We start from the raw sequence: 22,212 nt of genomic DNA on the forward strand, positions 1-22,212 counted from the left end.
TAATGATATACGTAAAAATTTATTTGTCTTTTCCAATCTGAGTAAATTCTATTTTACATGGTATCGTTCCTCTTCACTTGCCTTTTCACAAACTGTTCTTACTGTTTAAAAACTGTTTATTTTTAATGTAATTTCTTTTCACTGAAATTTAAAAGGTTCTTGAGATCTGGATTGTTTTTCAATTCTTCATTGGACCTCACAGCAGCATGCACTCGAACAGGAAGATTGGGGAATTTTTTGAGAATATACGCCTTGTGATTTCCAATCTTATAAAATGGTTCTGGTTGAGGTTTTGGCCGTGGTCGATCGTTCCAATGTTGGTTAATATTTCGAATTAGTCTTAAACATTCTGTCCATGAAGAGTCATATGTAAAAATCTTTCCAGTCACCACATCCGTTCTAAAATAATCATAAACATCACTGTCTATTTTACTTTTCCAATCTGAGGATTCACTATTCAATTGTTGAACGACACTACACAGGGGAACATTTGTCTTAATCTGCTGAAGATTTCCAACTTTACATAATAAGTCAAATTTCTCGTCATCCGACATAAGAAATGGATGTGTTAACGCCTCGTTGGCTGATGGCCTGTCTTCGGGTTCTCGGTTTAACATCCACAACAAAAGGTCTTTCAGTGTTTCATCCTTGATTTCGTCCAAGCCAACCGGAAGTCCATTTAACATATTGTCCAATCTATGCCGTTTAGTTCCAAATGGGTGTTTTCCTTTTGTTGCAATATAATAAGTTACCATTCCTGCATTCTAAAAAGATTAACAACGTAATGTTACAAATTGACTGTATACATGAATGTCGTACAAATGGCTATATTCCTGCACCTACCATTACATCAGACTCTTTCTTGTACCGTCCTTTATCGACTGTATCTTTATCTTCACAATATGATTCAGGAGCAATCCAATACTCAGTTCCCATGTTAGGCTTGCTTTCATGTGTCGTAGAATCGTTATCCAATATTCGACTAATGCCAAAGTCAGCTATCAGAAAGTTGTCTTGTGAATCTCGAAGAACATTGGTGGGCTTTAAATCACGATGAAGAATAGGATTTGGGCCACTATGAAGATCTACTAATCCTTGCAACATTTGTCTGAGAATTTCGGGAAGAGCGTTTTGAAGATCATGTAAAGTAGAAGACTTGACAAAACTCTCCAATGATTCTTCACATAAGTCTAATATCAAATATACATATTCTGTTCCAGTCTCTTCCTCTAGGAAAGAATAATTCACAACATATTTCGACCTTCTTGCGTTGAATTTATTCAAAATTTTCTTTTCGTGCAGCGCAAGCTGGATGTAGCTATCTCGACGTATTTGTTTCAGTGCTTTACCGTAACCATCCTTACCCAGTCCAAGATAAACACGTGTTCCATCACTTCCTTTGCCAATGCAAAACTCTTCTGAGAAAATTACTCGTACATTGCCCACCAATTTAACCTCAACACTGGAATTGCGTCCATATTCAATCAATTTTAAAAATAATTCTCTATGTTTCGTTGATTCATCAATGTATTTCCACTCTTGCAACACCAATTCTAAAAAAATTAGATGAAATATCATATTCAAGGGTGAAGGAAACGAAATTAATACCTCAAAATAGCTTAAACTTTCCCAATCAGGAAAGGATAATATTAGCTACCGCACATTTTTGAAAAAACTTATCAACAACCATTAGACAAGTCATAAGTTCTTCAATTGTACAATAAAATCTGGCAACATCTGAGGTTAGCTTATACAATACAATTAATTACAAAAAATTCTTTCTACAGTAAATTCACATATTTTTTTAAAGAAATAACCTTAAATTTTTGGAAAATATTAAGTTTAAATGTATAGAGCATATTTTTTAGAGTCTAAAAATTTTTATAGCAGTAAATAACAAAATAGCTTCATATAATTTTTTTTCCATTCTCGACACTCATCTTATAGACAGACTATCTTATGTTTGATACCAAATATGAACATTGAAGTTCGATCAGCAGCGAAAACTCAACAATTATTCTTTAAAACCTTTTTTGAACACCATTAAAGTGCCAATGAAACGAAAACTTTGCTAGTTACATAATATTTACATTGACTAGGACTTTGAAATGAATGCTTTCTAAAACCTTTTATGTATGACTCTTATGTAAAGTATTAGCAAATGTACCGAATAATTCTAGTTCTTACTATGCAATGTACGTCACAAGTTAGATGAAGCGAATATAATAAAAGCTTCAATATCTTGAGAACAAAAAGAGATACGCATAAACTAGTAGAGAAACTCCGTTGTCATAATAAAATTTCTGTTCAATAAAAGTATAACACAGGCTGCAAAATTTTCGTTTTATAGGCATTTTCAGCTTTAACTGTAAACTATCTGACACGTACTGTTTCTCTTATTCACCTTGGTAAAGTGAACCTCGTTGTCTTTATTTCTGCAAACTTAAGCCCTACCTCCTGTTTTTCTTATTCTCGTGCAACTTTGCTGGTATTGTTTTACCTTTGCCAAATTGAAGATGGTTTTTGCATTTTTCAATTATTTTACTAAGCACATGATGGTTTATTTGTAAGGAACAATTTGTCTGTCTTGTGTCTATTGTGTCAGGGTTTTCGTTATCGAGAAAATTTCTTTTTTGATGAAATTTTTAGTCAGGTAGAAAAGGAAACATGCAATTCAATAAATATTCAACACCACAAAAAAGTAAGCCATTTAAATTCTTCTCATATTTTTCAGCCCTTTCGATAAGATTCTTGTCTGTTTTAGAACATGTTGAACATGTGAAAGACATCATGACTTTGTAGTGCTAAAGTATAAAATAATTGACAAGATAAGCAACACGAACGATGCAAGCAAACGATCGAATTTACGGCTTTAACATTTGTAACATCTTTTTTGTATTTTATGTGGGATGCAGAACATTTCAATTGTCTTTGGCTACCACAATCACATTTTACTAATTTGAAAAATTTTCTCGTATAATAGAACGCTCCTTTGGAGATCACTTATAAATAAAATTAAAGAGAGCAATTGAGCAAATCATTTCCATGCTTTCACATAAAAATTTCAAATCAATTTTATATCTAGACATCTAACTGTCTATTTATTGGTCTATTTGTTTAACTATATTTGCATTATGTTAAATGTAGAATACGTTGGTATTCACAAGAAATCAGTAGACCACAATTGAAAATATGAATACCCCCCTCTCCCATCCACTAAACATTCTAGTCTCGATCCTCTATACAGTGGTACGTGCCACAATATCCGAGAAAACATGATACTGGCATTGAGTTCTGTCAGCGACATCTCATCAGCAGCGTTATTAAACACCTTATTTCCTACCCAATTTACGTCCTAGTGTTGCCCCTCTATACAATGGTCAATGATACAATATCTGAGAAAACATGATACAGTCACTAAGTTCTGTAAGCAATATTTCATCAGTAGCGTTAAAGATTATCTTCTCCTCCACACCACTAAAAGTTATAGTTTCGGCCCTCTATAAAGTAATCCGTGCTACAGTATCTGAGAAAACATGTCACAGCCATTAATTCTGCAAGTGATATTTTAGCAGCTGCGTCATTTAACACCCCTTCCCAACCCCAATATAAATTATAGTTTAGGCCCACTAAACAGTGGTCCGTGCTACAATATCTGAGAAAACATGATACATCTATTGAGTTCCGTAAGCGATATTTCATCAGCAGCGTGATTAAACACCCCCATCCCCAACCCCACTAAATGGTATAGTTTTGGCCCTCTATTCAGTGGTCAGTGCTACAATATCTAAGAAAATATAATACAGCCATTAAATTCTGCAAGCGATATTTCATTAGCAGTGTTATTAAACACCCTCCCCAACCCACCAAAAGTTATAGTTTCGGCCCTCTATACAGCGGCCAGTGCTACAATAATTAAGAAAACATGATACAGCCATTGAATTCTGTAAGCGATATTTAAGCGGTAGTGTTACTCTTGCTCAATCGGGTGGCTTAAGTCGTAAATGGCTTGAACTGATTGCTGTGCATTTTTTAATGGAGGTCATCAAGCCAGTTGACAATCATCAATTAAGACACAGTTTGAATCATAAATGAGATTTTTGGACTCACTTGCTCTTCTAATATAGTCCAAATAATTACATTTATTTATTTTGAGATCAGTGGGTGTAGTTTATTGAAATCAATGAAGAAAGTCATTGTTTTTATGTTTTGCGATTAGTAACGTTATTTGCGTATCTATTTTGGGAAATTTTCTAGTAGAAAAAACTTATACAGCAACTTTTATGCTCTATGTAAGTTTCAAAATGCAATTCTAAGTAAAAGTATTGAAAATTTAATTCTAAGCTAGAAATGATCTTTGTGGACTTTTGAATGATGTTCACACTGAAGAGGTAATCTCCAGTATTAGTCCAGTAGATTTATGGTTGAACCTTGAACTAATTCCCACAAAAGCTCACTCTTCAAAAATATCTTTCCTTTCATGTACAGAACAACATATTAAAAGTCCCACATGATCTGAGGCCGGCAACTTCGTAAAATAATGTTTTCTGTGAAATTATGACATGAAAACGAGGCTATAAACAAGAATTACAAAATAACACTGCTTTGACCTAACGAATATCATATTTGATTATATAAATCTGCAGCGTGGCTATTAAAAATCATGTTAAGTCTTCAACGACCGAAAAAAAGGAATCCTTTAGGTTACATAGTAATACAAGAGTGTCACTAAATTTACATATGGTTGATATAGTGTACTTTGATTTACAAAGACATTTCTGTCATTTCATACTTTTGTTAATCATCTTCAACATCAACACCACTGTTAGTGCAACCAGTACCTCTACATTGACCACATGCCATTGTGCAGTGAAGTCCATTTTTACGACAGGTACATCTTGCAGTTGAACAATTTGTGGTACAGTTGCATCGTATCATATTAAGCAAGTTTTCAGGAGCTGCTGGAAGATCAGTTGTTCTAGGTACGATAACATAACCACACATTTTCCAACCAAATGCATCAATCAACAATCCTTCGTCTTGACTCTGCCATTGCTTAACTTGAAGAAAGACTCTCAATGAATGATACTTGGCTGCACTAGATGTTGGGGGGAAGACTTTGGGGCTCTACCATTCGGCCTTTAGTGCACACCTTCTCGTAGTACTTCCTGTGGCGCAAACTGTCTAGAGTCTCGCCTTTTTTTCCTCCATACATGCAGACCAAGGCATTTTCACCTCTCTGGATAACCGTATTCATGCTGACGTTTGAAACTTCAAATGCTGATGCTTGTTCACGGAAATAGTTTGAATCTGTGAATTTCTTAAGAGGTGCCGATTTTCCAAGGCCAAAGGGCCGGGATGTCGTGTCACAACCAGCAATAGCATGAAGAAACAAAATGTTTTTACACAGAGATTCACCCAGCTCTGATCTCACTATTCTCATGTTCCATACTCTTTCCGTTCTACGTTTAGTTGTTTTCTTTGGTTCTGGACGAAAATAAAGACCACATCCCTCATCCACTTTGACGTAATAGCACATTAAAACAAGAAGATCTGTATCATCTCCAACAAGAACGGTAGGAGATTTCATGGCACTTGAAACAGCTGACTTTACTATGAGAAGATCAGCGTCGCCATCGGCTTGGAGTGTAGTACAGCCATTCAAATCCAGATAATTTCGAAGAGTAGTTATAAGTCGTTTCTTATTGTGTATATTAGCCAGGAATACATCTCTTTTCATTGTTATCTTCATGTCAGCTTCGAATGACACTGTTGCCCTAACCTTTCCGGATGATCTTCGTTGTTGCGCCATGTTCTTAGTAGATGGGTTATCATAACCGTCAAAACAATACAACTTCCTGCCCCATATTTCTGTTTTACATAGTGGCAGTACTTCTGGCACAATTCTTGAAAGGTTGCTTTCTTTGGCCATGGTACGCGATGAAGAAGAGCTCCTCCATCAATGACGAATTTGGTTTCGCCGACCGGGCCGGCCTTAGCATCAGGTGACAGCATTTCCCACAATGTGTCTGCAAGATTAGACTTCTGAGGCTGTCGCAACGTTAGCGGGGAATCGAACAATCATTCAAGATAGTGTCTTGAATGTACATAGTCCTAACAGTGCAAACAACACGCCCCCTTTTGCGCTCTTGTTCTTGATTAATTTCATTTCCGCAAAACAAGCAATCTCTTCTGAAATCGAACTGAACTGAACTTTGTGAGCGAAGGGTTCTTGGTACGGGATGACGCTCTTCCTTCTGACGTAGCGATTTAGAAATATATGATGGATTTGTGTATCGTTTCCTACATGCTATGTGAACGCTGTCACCTTCACGGACGTCAACTGTATCGCCTCTTTCTTTACTAGCTCGGTTTATACCATCTATCCCTTTAGATGTTAGAGCCACCCCGTTGTTCACAATTGATTCTTTACATATTGCACAGTACTGACGCAGAATTTGATCCATCCTATAATGATTCACAAGCAAAATAGTGTTCGACAGCACAAAAAAGCCTGGTTTTATTTACTGGTTTATGCGATATTTTACAGCCCTAATGTATCTATGGCTTTGAACGCGGTATTATAATGCAAACATTGTATTTGGTAATTAGGTCGCTAATTATAGCCCCCTCTTGTTAGTTTTAACTTAAATGATTGTGACCTACAATATTGACGTATTCATTCATTGTAAAATGTAATAGCAATTAAATAATACATTCAATAACTCATTGTCTTCAAGTTATCTATTTTGCTTACCTTGAGGAGAACAAAGAAACGTCACATTTTGATGCCAATAATGAGCCAAAGCTTCAATTTGAAGTATTGAAAGGGAAGTCACATTAAATATAATAAATATCCATCTAAACACGTGCAAAATATACGTAAACAAACGTACTTCAAACACGCGTTTGTCTAAAAAACTACCAAGTCAGCGAAAATTAGTACCCAAAACAGCAAGATCAGCATTTTTTACGTAAATAAAGGACAAAATATTAATTAATTTACAAAATATCATTATCCACTTGTTTTTAATCTATAATATTTATATTTGTGCTTTACTAAGTGTTCTAAAAGGATAAAATCTAAAACATTAATTTTTGAGCCTCGTTTCCATGTCGCTCAGATTTTCAATCCAAATGCCTCAAATAAAACCTAATTTACACGATGTTGCCGTGCTAGGATTTTGTGGGACTTTCGATATGTTGTAAAGGGATATCAAATATACCAAAATCAGTTGGAATTTCTTTTGTGGAAATTTGTTCAAGCTTAGAGTGTTTTTGGTCGTAGATTGACTGGACTATATACTTAGCAAGGAAAGAGCTCAAAAAAACTTGTAATTTTCTGTAAATTTAGAATTTAGAAAATCGTTTAAGAAATGTGCAATTTAATGCTACATTTCTCATAATGAAAATTGCAAATAACCTTCTTTTATTGTCGAACCTTGAGAATTCACATCGTCAAGGTGGCTTATTTTCCATATGATTTCGAGGTATTTTACTTACAATGAAAAAGAATTCTTATTTATTGAAGTATATTGAGTAAGGCGATTTGATGGTGGCCTTTCCTTGCATAATTTTCAATGTCATTAACTAGGTAATGTATGCATGGTGGTGCAAACGTGAAGTATGACAGTATATCCAAAGGATAGTTTGTTGAGAAGTTTTTATGATTAAACAAGCAGAATACAAATAAACGTTACTTTAAAAAAATAGATTGCATGATGTCATTATCACCTCATGTCTCATCTTAATTTCAACTTACTGATAATGTGCTTCAAGTACAAATTGTAAAGTGACAAGATTTTACTGTCATGGTTAAAACAGATGAAACCAGCTGCAAATGTTACCATTTAGTGTTGCTTAGACATGTGACGAAAAAAACTCATATATTTCATAACATTTGTTAATGTAAAAGGTTGATTGAAGACTGTATTTGAAGAAAATTACTTAGTGATGTTTTTTCAATTGTTTCAATACTTTCGATGCTGTTAGCTAGGAGCAAAAAAACATAATTTCCATCTGGAAAAAATTTATACTCCGACTAATCTCCTGTACTCCAATAAAGAAAATAGTTATTAATGTAATCAAACACGAGCACTTTAAAACAGATGGTCTAACCTGAACACTTCTAAATGCAGGGTATGATATGTATGGTGTACATTAATTTCAAGATTTGTTTTAAAAGGTTTTAGTCTATTTTTTTATAATCCTTTTTATTTAATGGAACTTATGAAATTTATTCAATTTGAGCACTTTATAAAAAGAGTTGCGCCACTTTGCTGCTACGCAGTATTCATTGAGATAAACAAAGACTTGTCAAGTTGTGCTGAGCACTGCCGTCAGGTACACTGTACATTTAAATTATTTGTCGTTCGCAAAAGAAAATTTAAGTCATTGATACAGTATTGAACATACGTAATAAACAAACGTTTGGAGTCCGAAAGTGCAACACTGTATACGTACATCATGCATATTATTAAATAATATAATTCTTTATAAAAACACAAAAATACCAATCAAATGACTTGAATTGTGATACAATACAAGACAAATATGCTTAGGTTATGCAACATATATAAAATAAAATAAAATTGAAAGGCATACCTTGTTCTGTATTTTCAACACCAGGAGAATTTCCGACATCTTTAGCATTATCAACTTTAGCATTATTACCACTTGTGATTTCTACGAACAACATTTAAAAAAGCGTTATCCACACAAGCTGTGTATTTCTATTTTGAGAACAAGTAAAAAAATAAATTTAAACCTAGCGCTCGAAAAGAAATAACACAAATAAATAGGAAAGTCGTTTTGGATAGTAGCTTTTTAAAGCTATATATTTCATTTCGTTTTGCCCATTAGCTCCAAAATCTCATATACATATATTACGCACTGTTTTACGTGACTGACATTTTCAAGTAAGAAATGACCTTACAATTGGAAAGATTGAGGGGGCAGTATATATTTTCACGTAATTGACCAGCTTTCACCAGGCGTAATTTTACAAATAAATGTAGATAAACAAACTGCCAAAGAGTATTTTCGTGAAACGCAAGACAATAGACACTCTGTATATAGTAAATATTATTTATCTAGATCCCATCTATTAGCGGGATGGCTTGTTAGAATAGACAAATTCTGTCTGTGGATAACTCGCGAAAGTTAAAGAGATTTCGACAACAAAAGCCAGAATATTACTTCACAAACGAGTAATGGTAGCTTGGCTGACTGATTTTGTGAAAATAATGGACCAAGTGATGAAGATTTCTATTTATTTACTGACAGTTTGAACCATAACTGTTCTGGCTAGAGTACTATCAGACTCAAATTTAGTTGTAAGTATCCGTTGAGCTTTTAATTTAATTATTTCCTAGCAAACTTGATAGCTGTTATGCCTATATAGGCATTCATTTCAAATACGAAAAGAAGTAAAAGCAAGAGTAATTTTAATTTATATTTAACGATATTGCACTGGGTCAGTCCTTTTTCTGGCACAATTATAGAAATCCTGCAACCTAAACTGCCTTGTTGGTGGAACAAGTATGTAGCACGTTATCTGATAACTGCAGCCGAGTATTTAAAGAATATAGGGTTATTGCTATAGACAGAAGACTGTTATACCTGAAATGCTTTCTTGAAATAATTTGTAAAAGGCTGTATAGACAGGTATTGTTGTCTATTGTCTTAATTAGGATATTCCCCTACCTTTATAAGTGCCTGCTTAAAAGTTTATATAGTTATTAATATCATTATATAATTAAATTTTAGAATGGAATACTAAATGTTAATTTCCTTTGTGTAATCTGGAATAGAAACAGGGGCTCTATTGATATTGACGACTGGAGTTAGGCATTCATTGCAACTTTTCACCTTCCAAGGCCGCAACAATGTTTATCAAATGTTGATATGGAATGCTAGCACAAATTATTTATTTTTAATTTTTATTCTCTCATTTCTTGATTTAGGTACAGGTTCTAATTGATTTGGGAGCAACGTGAGAAATGTTATGATAAACAATTTGGTAAAGGAAAAGTAGAAAACATCCCAACAATGAACAAATTTGGAGAAGTTAAATTACATATTGACATAATAAAGAGTAGTTTGAACTATCCATATGTATTTTTAACTTAATTGAATTTATTTATATTATGGCTGTTAAATAATTACAGCATTCAAAATTTTCAATAATTTTTGAATTTTTGATTATCATCTTTATATCTGTATTAAACAGAATTTTAGTTTGTTAATAATGTTTTACATGATGTATTGTATTAAGATTACCAAAAAATGAATGGCCAAAAAGTGCATGATTACACTAAATTACTCATTCTAATATAAAATATCAGTATCAATGTTCTATTGAATCTGTTGTAGGACATTACATAAATCTTCTTTGAAAAATTGTGTAGCACATTTTTAGTATCCCGTACAAATTTCATTAAATATGCTATAGGGTATTATATGATATGTTATAGAAGATTCCCCAATTTTTTTTTAATTAAGTAGAGGGTAAAATTTGCCCATTTTGGTGGGTACCGGAGTGGCCTATTAGTTTGAAAATAATAAAATATACAGTATGTACATAACATACATAAAATGATCAAAGTTAATTCGTATTCACTTAAAATTTACAACTTGTGTATGAAACATGTAGGAACAAAACTTGTAAATAATGCACAAAACAGATTGGCGGTATCAGTGTGTGAATTAGTTGAGAAAAAACGATGTGCAATTTTTTTCGAGAAAAGTGTTTCTTTAGAGGCATAATCAAATCGATATTACGTTAAATATTTTACAGCGCTAATTGCTAAATTAATATTTTTAAACGTACACAAAGTCATATGATTTATGACAGTGTTTTTTGTTACAACCGCTGATCCAGTTGCAAATGTTTGTGAGAAATTTTTTGCGCGTGTTACTCTCTCCTCTTTTTTTGTGCAAATTTACAGCGCAATAAATTCATCACTTGGCCATCATCCTAGTAATCAAACGAGTCAGCATTTGATTTTTTCATCCATTTTTTACTGGAGTAACTTTGCTAGTAGCTTTAACCTTTCGACGAAGACAGCAAGAAAGACAAAAGTGAAAAGAGAACAACCGAATATACTTTTGCCTTCTGATTATTAACAGTAACATCCTTGATGTTTTCTTACGTAAAAAACATCATATTACGTCTCATTACAAACAATATGTAAAAGCAAAATGTATGGCTCATAAAGGATGCCAGTTTGGCTTCTTGTTCTCACGTTAGGCTTATTGAAAATCAAAATTCCCTTTGGTCTTCTTTTCAAATTTGGCTTATTTAAGTTTTTTTGTCTTCTTTTAAGAATCAAAATAAAAATGTTTCCTGATTTTACTGAAAATACTCAAAATAGCTATGATGCCAAAAATTGTACGTAACGTGTAATAAAAATTAATGCCTAACATAAAGTTTTAATTAGAGCCATAGAAATAGACCAACAAATTGTAAAATTGAATTCATTGTAACGTTTCGTCTTTACACAAGACATCTTCAGACAATTAATAAATAGGATGTTAAAGGACACATGCAAGCTAGAAGACAACTTTATTTTATTGTAATGCTTATAGCGTGAAAATAAGACGTACCAAGTTTCAAAGTCGTCCGCAAAATATTTCAAAAGATATTTAGGGTTATAATCGTCGGTAAAAACACGATATTCGATGACCGTTGCTAAAACGCCGTGAGATCGTTAAGTTTGGGAACTGGGAAAGAGTGACGTATTAGTTGACATAAACAAGCATCGTTCTTATATCGTTCTATGACTTGCACGCAGTGCTTGCACGGCTTTCGGTAGTTTGCTATTACTGTTTATAATTTATCAAAAATTAATGGATTCTTCTGAAGAAGAAGCCGATTATGATATTGTCATCAATAACAATGAGGTACAACCTTACATGTTTGAGCTTTTGGCCAACGTGCAAGGTGGTCAAAATGATGACAATTCTTCGTCATCGGAAAGCGAAGATGAATACATTCACAGAATTGGAAATGTTGAATGGTTAGTTGCATTTTATTCATTAAAGCGAGATTTATGTTGCTTAATAGCTTCAGCTTTGCTGATTTTTGATTTGTGGCGAGTCAATGGGACAGGTATTTCTTTCACTCCAGCGACATCAAGAGATTTGGACAGTGTTGGATTAATGCGTCTGCAGTACAAAACTTCTTTCATCAAGTCCTTAACATATCCTGAAAAGCAAATCGTTATTTATGTTGGCTTGCATTGCACTTTGAGAAAAGGTAAGTTTATTTTTCTGTGCTAACCATAAGTGCTGTCAACTTTCATAAGTGTTTAACATAATTATGTGAGTATTCTAATCATGTTTTATGTGCAGTTGTTGAAGAATTGTTACCTGAACAAGTTGTGTGTTTAAAATGCTGTTAGATTCCAAATCCATGCAGCTATATGACCCAGAATTGGCACAATGTCCAGGCGAATCACATATTCCATCTCCTCCAAGGTTAATGTTCCTTTCTCTGATTGACTCTAGAAGATGCTTTTGGTGCATATGCGAAACACTTGAAACACTGGGTATCAAATACGCTGTTTGAATATAGCTGTATGTGCGCTCTGACAGAAATTGTATGCCTGAGTGACGAAGGAATTGAAGAAATTTGCTGGGGCTACTACCACTAAACAAAATGCTGGCAGCAAAGACCAAGTTACCTAAAGGCATTCGCCCAAGCAGAGGTTTGCTATTCCAGTCTCGAACATAACCACAATGACATTTTACTAGTACGTTAAACATTGTGACGAAAACGATTGGTAAGAATTACAATCAGAATCAGAGAGATGAACATAACCACAATAACATAAGAATTACCATCAGAATCAGAGAGATGAACGTAACGTTCTGAGAAACACATAACAGAGAAAAGCAATGTAAGGAATAGTCAGGTGACTGGATAGTTGGTACTAAAGTCGCATTGTCATTGTCGGATTCTTCATTTTCGCTTAACTCATTTGAACATTGAGAGTCTGATCCATTGTAGCTATTGCTCATCGTCGACGTGCTTTCTGTATCAGACCATACAGCGCTATCCTCAAAATGTTCAGTTTCACATGACGTCGTCTGTATGTTGTGATTTTTGTTGAAATGAAGTCAACCTCTGTACCTTAGATAAAATTATCGTATTGCTGGATTTTTCACAAAAATCAAAGCGGCCGAAATGGAAAGTCTATACATCTACTTATCATATTTGGCACTTCTGTTTACGTGGTTCTTGACCTTACGTGTTTTTGCGGACGGATTGTTATGGCTGTTTGGCATTTCACATTGCGCTTCTAAGGTACGTTAAGGAATTTTCTATGAGTTAAAATAACACAGAAAAGATCAAACGACATGAGTCTGAATTAGTTACTACTGTATATGTTTGTGTTTCGCTGTCTACATATATTTTGACATCTCTTATTTTAGACAAACTTCCTTTGAGGTAAAACGCACAAACTTTTTGAGCCGATGTCGACACATAGTGGTCGTCGTCTACAAGAAAGTCGTCATGTTCTGCAAGAACATCGTTAATAATCTAATTATCTTCAATTTGGTAAAGCTATATAGCTTAGTTTTTGATAAATGTAAACAAATATTGCTAACTATAACTATAATATTCACCTCTTGCCTTCGTCTATTCTCAAATGCAGTTCTAACATTTGTTAGCTGCTTCCTTTTAGATGCTACACTTGTGGGTTCCACAGAGTATTCAAAAATCGTGGGTACAGCATCCTTCTTAAGGCGAAGCCGTCCTGCTGTCCATCCTACTGATTGCATCGCTTCAAAATTTTGCACGAACACGAACTATCGAAATGTTGCGAGCACAATTTTGAGCTCTTTGTTGGCTTCCAATTTTTGCGTCGGATTTTTTCAATCCAAATATCTCGCATGCGCTTGTTTTCGGGAAACGAAAAAAAAGAAACCTTTTGCTGCGTTTGGTGATTCTTAGAAGAACCGTTTTTACAAATAAATGCGGCACAATAAACCATATTTTCAATGCTAAATTGTCGTGTTGTTAAGAAGTTACCAATATATTTTGAACGAAGCGCGCAATTGACAGCGTTTAGCTAATGTCAACTATTACGTCACAATGACCTTTTTCCAATCGGTAGCCGTCGTTAGCTCGTCGGGCATTTTCAATACGTTTCAGTAAAGCAGCAACTTTAAACCTATATATCTTCAAAAATATTTATCCTTTGAATCTCAAACTTTAGTGAACTATTAGTTGGAGCTATACCTTTATGTAAAGTACAAAAATAACAATCCGAATTTTATGTTGCATGTGTCTTTTAAGACAAGATATTATATTGACAAAAAGGTGTTAAATTACTACTAAAGGAGGCGATGTCAAATAGATTATATGATAAGGAAGTCAGGAAGTAAAATAAAGAGAAATTAAAAGAGGTTAAGTGGAATGGAGTTTCCTTATATTTATTGATTAGAAGGCTCTCATGAATGGAGAGTTCATAAGAATCGTTAGAAGAGGAGATTATTTTAAAGTCGTTTAAGTTTGGGGTGTGAACAGTTGCGTTAATGTGAGCAAAAATGCTTGATAACGCAGGTTGGGAAACTTGGTTGCCTGTAAGGGGGGATATTCCCAAGTGCTCCAAAAATCTGGTGTGTAGATGACGTGTGGTTAACATACATTTTAATGTCTTGCAGCGCACTCGTTTATAAAGTAAAGATCTGTAAAGATTAAGCTAGAAAACTTTTTTCAATTTATGTGGTGGTAATGACTAAAGGAGTTTTTTGCATATCGTTTGAAAAAGTGATGTGCAATTGTTTTCATTTTAGCTAAAACGATGTGCAAGTTGCACATTGCACACCATTAATTCGCACACTGGGTAGTATATTTTGTAAGTCATTAACTAACAACTAACTCTTGTATAAACTACAAATGTTCCTGAATTTTTGTTCTTTAAAGCCTGTTTCAACGTCCCCTTTAAATGACCTGAATGCATTGTAAACAAAAGAAAATTAGACAAAAATGCTCATCATCTTTTGTTCTCAATGCATTTAGGTCATGTAAAGTGTGACATTTGAAACACTTGTAAAGGAAAATTGTAGTTTTTAGAAGAGATAGTTTTTATTTGATGATTTACAAAATATACCTCCATTACATTTTGTTCTTTATTTACAAGATTTGTTCATACATGTTTCATGTACAAGTTGTACATTTTAAGTGCATGCGTAAATTTGAGCATTTTATGTGTTTGACGTACATACTGTATGTTTTACGATTTTCAACCCAATAGGTCACCCAATTACACACAAAAGGGTTGATTTTTGCCCTTCTATTTACTCTTAGTGAAATTTACTCAAAATATTGGGTGATTCTGTGGAACATTAGTTTACCCTAATTTTAGTGGTAATTTTTACACCCAGTAAAATTTTACCTCAGTAGAAATATGGGGCAATTTTTAACCTATATTAGAATTTACTCCTTTGTTTACCCCTTACTAGTGGGGTAATTTTTGCTCCCTGAAATTTACTCTGTGCGTCAATGTAGTTTCAATAATTTATTAATAGCAAAATAGCAGTTAAAAATTTCATACAGACCACGATTTGATATTATGTAGACACATGTTTTGTCAAGCTTTTGCTATCTTTATTGATCAAATCATTTATTTATGCTTTATCTCAAGCAAGTTGATAAAACTTCATCTCAGCAAACAAATACATTATAGGTCTAATTTTAACTTGTAATAAAGTTTCTACTTTCACTCCTGTAATTTAAAAACAAAACGAAACTTACCTTAAGTTGAAGTTTGATTTGAATTCTACAAGTCATCAGCGTGGAGTGGAAGAGTTGTACGAGAGAGAGTATACGCATGCGCAAATAAAACATGGTTGTGTAATTTAGATTTATTATGGTTAGAAAATAACTCTACGTAAAACCATTGTAAAATTAGCCTTTCGCGTATATAATTTAGGTGTAGTTTCTTTGACGTAAAGGATGAACTTATAGTTTTCTAATTATTTATACATAATTTGCCTTTTTTAAGTCACATTTGGGACAAAATTGCCAGTGCTATGAAAAACAAACACCCTCATATTGATCACCAATATGATGTGTGGCATTTGTCTAAATCTGTCACAAAAAAACTAACAAAGAAGGCTAACACTAAGGGAAATGAGGATTTCACCCATTGGATTAAGTCCATTTCTAATCATCTTTGTGGTGCTCTGCAATTTGTAACAAGAATGCAGAAGAATTGATGAAAAAGTCTATCCTTAACCAACAACAAGCATTTCTGGAGAGGGAACACATATTTTCATCAATGTTGCTACCAACAATTAACAGAAAGACAAACAAGCAGAAGAAGTGGTTATCTCCTACTTCACAAGCATATATTGCTGCAGAGAAGGTGATTTGTGACAAGAGGCTTCTAAATGACCTGCGGAAGCTATCTGAGTTTTGTCACACAGGAGAGTTGGAGGTTTACCATTCCCTTTTACTGAAATACTGCCCAAAGCGAGAGCATTTTTTATTTCCTGGAATGGTAGCCCGCACTCAGTTAGCAGCATTAGATCACAACAACAATATAAACCGTGATAAAGCAGTCATTAAGTCAGAGACAAACAAAGGGCAAGACCGTTGCACAACGATTTTTGCTAAAACAAAGAAGCAATGGGTTGTAAAAGCAATGAAAGAAGAGAAAGAATACCATTACGTTGATATACTACTTGCCGAGGTTGTGAATGCATGCAAAACTGAGAAGATTGAACTTGTACATCATGGCGAGAATCTTCCAAAGAACATTTCTATATCGTGTCCACCCAGGAAAGAAGTACTTGTAAAGGAACATCAGTCTAGATTTGCATAAATGTCAGTGGTGAAGTTAGCTATGGCAATAGGTTTTGCCATGCCCATAAAATATGATGTGGCATCAGTGAAGACAACTTTTGTACATTCATTCTTAAATATTAACATAGCAAAACCAGCATAGTGGAAGCCTTCAAATTGAAATTCCTCTGCAGGGCCAGGTGGAGGAAATGTTTTTCTAATGCGAGTAACTCCACATGATGGCAAGACGACTCTTACTTCTCTACCCAAGATACCCCAGCACCATCTTGTCAACTGTCTATATGCAATATGGCGGTACAGTTTGTCTTCGGGCCCATCATATGCTACCTCATATTGCTGCTTGTACAGGTAACAAGCTGTTTGTAAAACCCACCTGTTAAGACAAACAGGCTCAAAACCAGGATGTTGTGTAATGCACAAAGGGACTTCAGTGGTCTCGTTTGTTTCTACTGCCTCTAAATTTTTGTCACAAATATTGCAAAACTTTTACAGCATAATCATTCCTCGTTATTGTCCATTATTTGGAAGTTACCACATTGACACCTGAATATGTGAAAAGAAAGGATCTTGAAAAGTAAATGTCTATATTTCAAAAAAGATTGTATCTTACAATAAAAACTTTAAAATCTGATGTATTATGTGTGTGTGGACGTGGTCAACATCAAAAACTGAAAACGTTCTTTCGAGATTGGAACAGTGGTCTAGAATAATATACATTTTATTACTCACCATTCAAGATTGTCGCGCAGAGGTTCATCCTCAATATACAAAAATTCCTGTTCTTCGTTGTCCTCAAACTGGTGAGCTTCTTCGTGTTCATCGGCCAGCCAATCGGGCTCAAACTGATATGGCCGAATATTGTTTGCTGGATTGTCTTCCATTTCACTCTCGATTGGTGAATTAGGACGTGGTTCTTCCAAAGAAGCCATTACAAGCGATTGTTTTGTTTTTTGTGCTAGGCTGTGCGTTATCATTTTACTTTGTTGTAAACTGCAAATCGGTTTGACGATATGACGTCAAAATAATTTCCGCTGACGCTTTCTGTGCCCACGCTGCTAAACCTCAAAACAGGTCAAATAGCGCACTCGAAGACGCGATTTTGTCAAAAATAAAATAGCTGATGTAAAAATTTCAAAATATAGTAACCTGTGCAGAAAAATGGAACTTTTAAGACCAAAATTATGTGAGGGTGGAGTTCCCCTTCAACCAATACTTGTATTGATAGTTATCGTTTTGATACTTTTGCCAAATTTGCAGAATAAAACGCGTTTTTCAACACAAAATTTAACAATATTAATGCTCCATGCTGGCATTTGTTTATTGTAATATAATAAACTAGCAAGGTAGGAACATCTTATGACGTCACGATCCATTTGTAAAACTTTGCATCCAGGGGCGAAATTTAGCGTTAAATTTAAACAACTTATACCAAACCAAAACTGCTCAATCTCACACGAAATTGTTTCTAAGAATGTATATTTTTTATTTGGCGAAAAAACTATGGGGTGAAATTTAGTCGGAGTTGCACTTTAACAAATTATCATTATCGCAAATGACCAACCAACATTTTGTTGTATATAATACCTACAAACTTACCAAAATATTTTGATGACAGAGAAACATGAGCATGATTTGGAACTGGAAATTTACTCTGAGTTTTTTGAGACTCATATTCTTCAGTTTCTTCGTACATCCTACGAAACTTGCTCAAAGACGCAGTGGGATGAGTATGGTCTTCACCTGGCACATTCAGTTTTCGAATTTCCAGAGCTTTTTCGTGAACCTCTTTAGCTTCGTCGTACTTACCAGTTTTTTCAAAGACCAACCCAAGATTGTGTAAAGATGCAGCGACATCAACATGATTTGGACCTAACGATCGTTTTCGAATTTCTAGAGCTTTCTCGTAAAACTCTATAGCTTTGTCGTAGTATCCAGTATCATAATACACCAAACCAAGATTGTTTAGAGACGCAGCTACATCAACATGATTTGGACTTAACGATTGTTTACAAATGTCTAGAGCTTTTTCGTAAAACTCTATCGCTTTGTTGTACTTTCCAATATCATAATACACCATACCAAGATTGTGTAAAGACGCAGCGACATCAACATGATTTGGACCTAATGATTGTTCTCGAATTTCCAGGGCATTTTCGTAAACCTCTTTAGCTTCGTCGTACTTTCCAGTTTTTTCAAAAACCAAACCAAGATTGTGTAAAGAGGCAGCGACTTTAACATGACTTGGACCTAAAGATTGTTTTCGAATTTCTAGAGCTTTTTCGTAAAACTCTATAGCTTTGTCGTAGTTTCCAGTATCATAACACACCATACCAAGATTGTTTAAAGATGTAGCGACGTCTACATGATTTGGACTTAACCATTGTTTTTGATTTTCCAGAGCTTTTTCGTGAACCTCTTTAGCTTTGTCGTAGTTTCCAGTTTTAGTAAACACCAAACCAAGATTGTTTAAAGACGCAGCGACATCAACATGATTTGGACCTAACGATCGTTTTCGAATTTCTAGAGATTTTTCGTGAAACTCTATAGCTTTGTCGTAGTTTCTAGTTTCATAATACATCAAACCCAAATTGTTTAAAGATGTAGCGACGTCAACATGATTTGGACCTAACGATTGTTCGCGAATTTCCAGGGCTTTTTCGTAAAACTCTATAGCTTTGGCGTAGTTTCCAGTTTTATCAAACACCAAACCAAGATTGTGTAAAGAGGCAGCGACTTTAACATGATTTGGACCTAACGATCGTTTTTGATTTTCTAGAGCCTTTTCGTAAAACTCTATAGCTTTGTTGTAATTTTCAATATTATAATACACCATACCAAGATTGTGTAAAGACGCAGCGACATCAACATGATTTGGACCTAACGATTGTTTACGAATTTCTAGAGCTTTTTCGTAAAACTCTATCGCTTTGTCGTAGTTTCCAGTATCATAATACACCATACCAAGATTTTTTAAAGATGTAGCGACATCAACATGATTTGGACCTAACGATTGTTCGTGAATTTCCAGAGATTTTTCGTAAAACTCTATAGCTTTGTCGTAGTTTCCAGTTTCATAATAGACCATACCAATATTATTTAAAGATGTAGCAACGTCAACATGATTTGGACCTAACGATTGTTCGCGAATTTCCATAGCTTTTTCGTGAACCTCTATAGCTTTATCGTAGTTTTCAGTTTCATAATAGACCAAACCAAGATTGTTTAAAGATGTAGCAACGTCAACATGATTTGGACTTAACGATTGTTTACAAATTTCCAGAGCTTTTTCGTAAAACTCTATAGCTTTGTCGTAGTTTCCAGTTTTATTAAACACCAAACCAAGATTGTTTAAAGAATCAGCAACATCAACATGATTTGGACCCAACGATCGTTTTCGAGTTTCTAAAGCTTTTTCGTGAAAGTCTATAGCTTTGTCGTACTTTCCAGTATCATAATACACCAAACCAAGATTGTTTAAAGATGTAGCAACATCAACATGATTTGTACCTAACGATTGTTTACGAATTTCTAGAGCTTTTTCGTAAGACTCTATAACTTTGTCGTAGTTTCCAGTATCATAATACACAATACCAAGATTGTTTAAAGATGTAGCAACGTCAACATGATTTGGACCTAACGATTGTTTGCGAATTTCCAGAGCTTTTTCGTGAACCTCTATAGCTTTGTCGTAGTTTCCAGTTTTATTAAACACCAAACCAAGATTGTTTAAAGAATCAGCAACATCAACATGATTTGGACCCAACAATCGTTTTCGAGTTTCTAAAGCTTTTTCGTGAAACTCTATAGCATTGTCGTACTTTTCAGTATTATAATACACCATACCAAGATTGTGTAAAGACGCAGCGACATCAACATGATTTGGACTTAACGATTGTTTACGAATTTCCAGAGCTTTTTCGTAAAACTCTGTAGCTCTGTCGTAGTTTCCAGTATCATAATACACCATACCAAGATTGTTTAAAGATGTAGCAACGTCAACATGATTTGGACCTAACGATTGTTCGCGAATTTCCAGAGCTTTTTCGTGAACTTTTATAGCTTTGTCGTAGTTTCCAGTTTTATTAAACACCAAAGCAAGATTGTTTAAAGAATCAGCAACATCAACATGATTTGGACTCAACGATCGTTTTCGAGTTTCTAAAGCTTTTTCGTGAAACTCTATAGCTTTGTCGTACTTTTCAGTATTATAATACACCATACCAAGATTGTGTAAAGACGCAGCGACATCAACATGATTTGGACTTAACAATTGTTTACGAATTTCCAGAGCTTTTTCGTAAAACTCTATAGCTTTGTCGTAGTTTCCAGTATCATAATAAACCATACCAAGATTGTTTAAAGACGCCGCGACATCAACATGATTTGGACTTAATGATTGTTTACGAATTTCCAGAGCTTTTTCGTAAAACTCTATAGCTTTGTCGTAGTTTCCAGTATCATAATAAACCATACCAAGATTGTTTAAAGAATCAGCAACATCAACATGATTTGGACTCAACGATCGTTTTCGAGTTTCTAAAGCTTTTTCGTGAAACTCTATAGCTTTGTCGTACTTTTCAGTATTATAATACACCATACCAAGATTGTGTAAAGACGCAGCGACATCAACATGATTTGGACTTAACGATTGTTTACGAATTTTCAGAGCTTTTTCGTAAAACTCTATAGCTTTGTCGTAGTTTCGAGTTTCACAATAGACCAAACCAAGAATGTTTAAAGATATGGCGACATCAACATGATTTGGACCTAACGATTGTTCTCGAGTTTCCAAAGCTTTTTCGTAAAACTCTATGGCTTTGTCGTAATTTCCAGTTTTATCAAACACCAAACCAAGATTATGTAAAGAGGCAGCGACTCTAATATGATTTGGACCTAACGATCGTTTTGAATTTCCAGAGCTTTTCGTAAATCTCTATAGCTTTCTCGTAGTTTCCAGTATAATAATACACCATACCAAGATTGTTTAAAGACGCAGCGACATCAACATGATTTGGACCTAACGATTGTTTTCGAATTTCCAGAGCTTTTCGAAAAACTCTATGGATTTGTCGTAGTTTCCAGTTTCATAATGCACCAAACCAATATTGTTTAAAGAGTGAGCAACATCAACATGATTTGGACCTAACGATTGTTCTCGAATTTCAAGAGCTTTTTCGTGAACCTCTTTAGCTTCGTCGTACTTTCCAGTTTTTTCAAAGACCAAACCAAGATTGTGTAAAGACGCAGCGACTGATATATGATTTGAACCTAACGATCGTTTTCGAATTTCCAGAGCTTTTTCGTGAACATCTTTAGCTTTGTCGTACATTCCAGTTCTATCAAACACCAAACCAAGATTGTGTAAAGAGGCAGCGACTCTAACATGATTTGGA

The 22,212-nt window shown here is 34.5% G+C and overlaps 2 protein-coding genes and 1 long non-coding RNA gene across 3 annotated transcripts; 1 reads left to right on the forward strand and 2 right to left on the reverse strand.

The window, feature by feature from the left end:
• On the reverse strand, nucleotides 1-18,655 carry LOC124449670 (serine/threonine-protein kinase/endoribonuclease IRE1-like). Its single transcript, XM_047000623.1, has 4 exons — nucleotides 18,416-18,655; nucleotides 8,605-8,685; nucleotides 844-1,553; nucleotides 1-764 (listed from the first exon to the last, which is right to left on the reverse strand). Exons 1-4 carry the CDS (start codon nucleotides 18,510-18,512, stop codon nucleotides 123-125), a joined length of 1,530 nt encoding a protein of 509 aa, XP_046856579.1. The 5' UTR covers nucleotides 18,513-18,655; the 3' UTR covers nucleotides 1-122.
• Nucleotides 13,240-13,546, forward strand: LOC124449727. The gene is made up of 2 exons (XR_006949546.1): nucleotides 13,240-13,309; nucleotides 13,438-13,546. It is a non-coding gene; the product is annotated as an uncharacterized LOC124449727 (long non-coding RNA).
• A 285-nt stretch (nucleotides 18,656-18,940) lies between the features above and the next one.
• Nucleotides 18,941-22,162, reverse strand: LOC124449003 (kinesin light chain-like). Its single transcript, XM_046999946.1, has 3 exons — nucleotides 22,088-22,162; nucleotides 20,910-21,836; nucleotides 18,941-19,066 (listed from the first exon to the last, which is right to left on the reverse strand). Exons 2-3 carry the CDS (start codon nucleotides 21,414-21,416, stop codon nucleotides 18,941-18,943), a joined length of 633 nt encoding a protein of 210 aa, XP_046855902.1. The 5' UTR covers nucleotides 21,417-21,836; nucleotides 22,088-22,162.
• Nucleotides 22,163-22,212: the final 50 nt, after the last annotated feature.

The sequence above is a fragment of the Xenia sp. Carnegie-2017 genome, unplaced genomic scaffold, assembly GCF_021976095.1.
Source record: "Xenia sp. Carnegie-2017 unplaced genomic scaffold, XeniaSp_v1 HiC_scaffold_23, whole genome shotgun sequence".
NCBI classification, from domain to species: Eukaryota; Metazoa; Cnidaria; class Anthozoa; order Malacalcyonacea; family Xeniidae; genus Xenia; species Xenia sp. Carnegie-2017.

Bases quoted from the DNA above. Each gene is read 5' to 3' on its own strand.
- LOC124449670 (XM_047000623.1), bottom strand. From the start codon at position 18,512: ATGTACGAAGAAACTGAAGAATATGAGTCTCAAAAAACTCAGAGTAAA. The intron at 8,686-18,415 runs GTAAGTTTGTAG...TGTTGTTCGTAG, and splicing joins TCTGTCATCAAAATATTTTG to AAATCACAAGTGGTAATAAT. The intron at 1,554-8,604 runs GTATGCCTTTCA...TAATTTTTTTAG, and splicing joins TGTTGAAAATACAGAACAAG to AATTGGTGTTGCAAGAGTGG.
- LOC124449003 (XM_046999946.1), bottom strand. From the start codon at position 21,416: ATGGTGTATTATAATACTGAAAAGTACGACAAAGCTATAGAGTTTCAC. The intron at 19,067-20,909 runs GTGTTTAATAAA...AACAATCTTTAG, and splicing joins CTTTAAACAATCTTGCTTTG to GTCCAAGTCATGTTAAAGTC.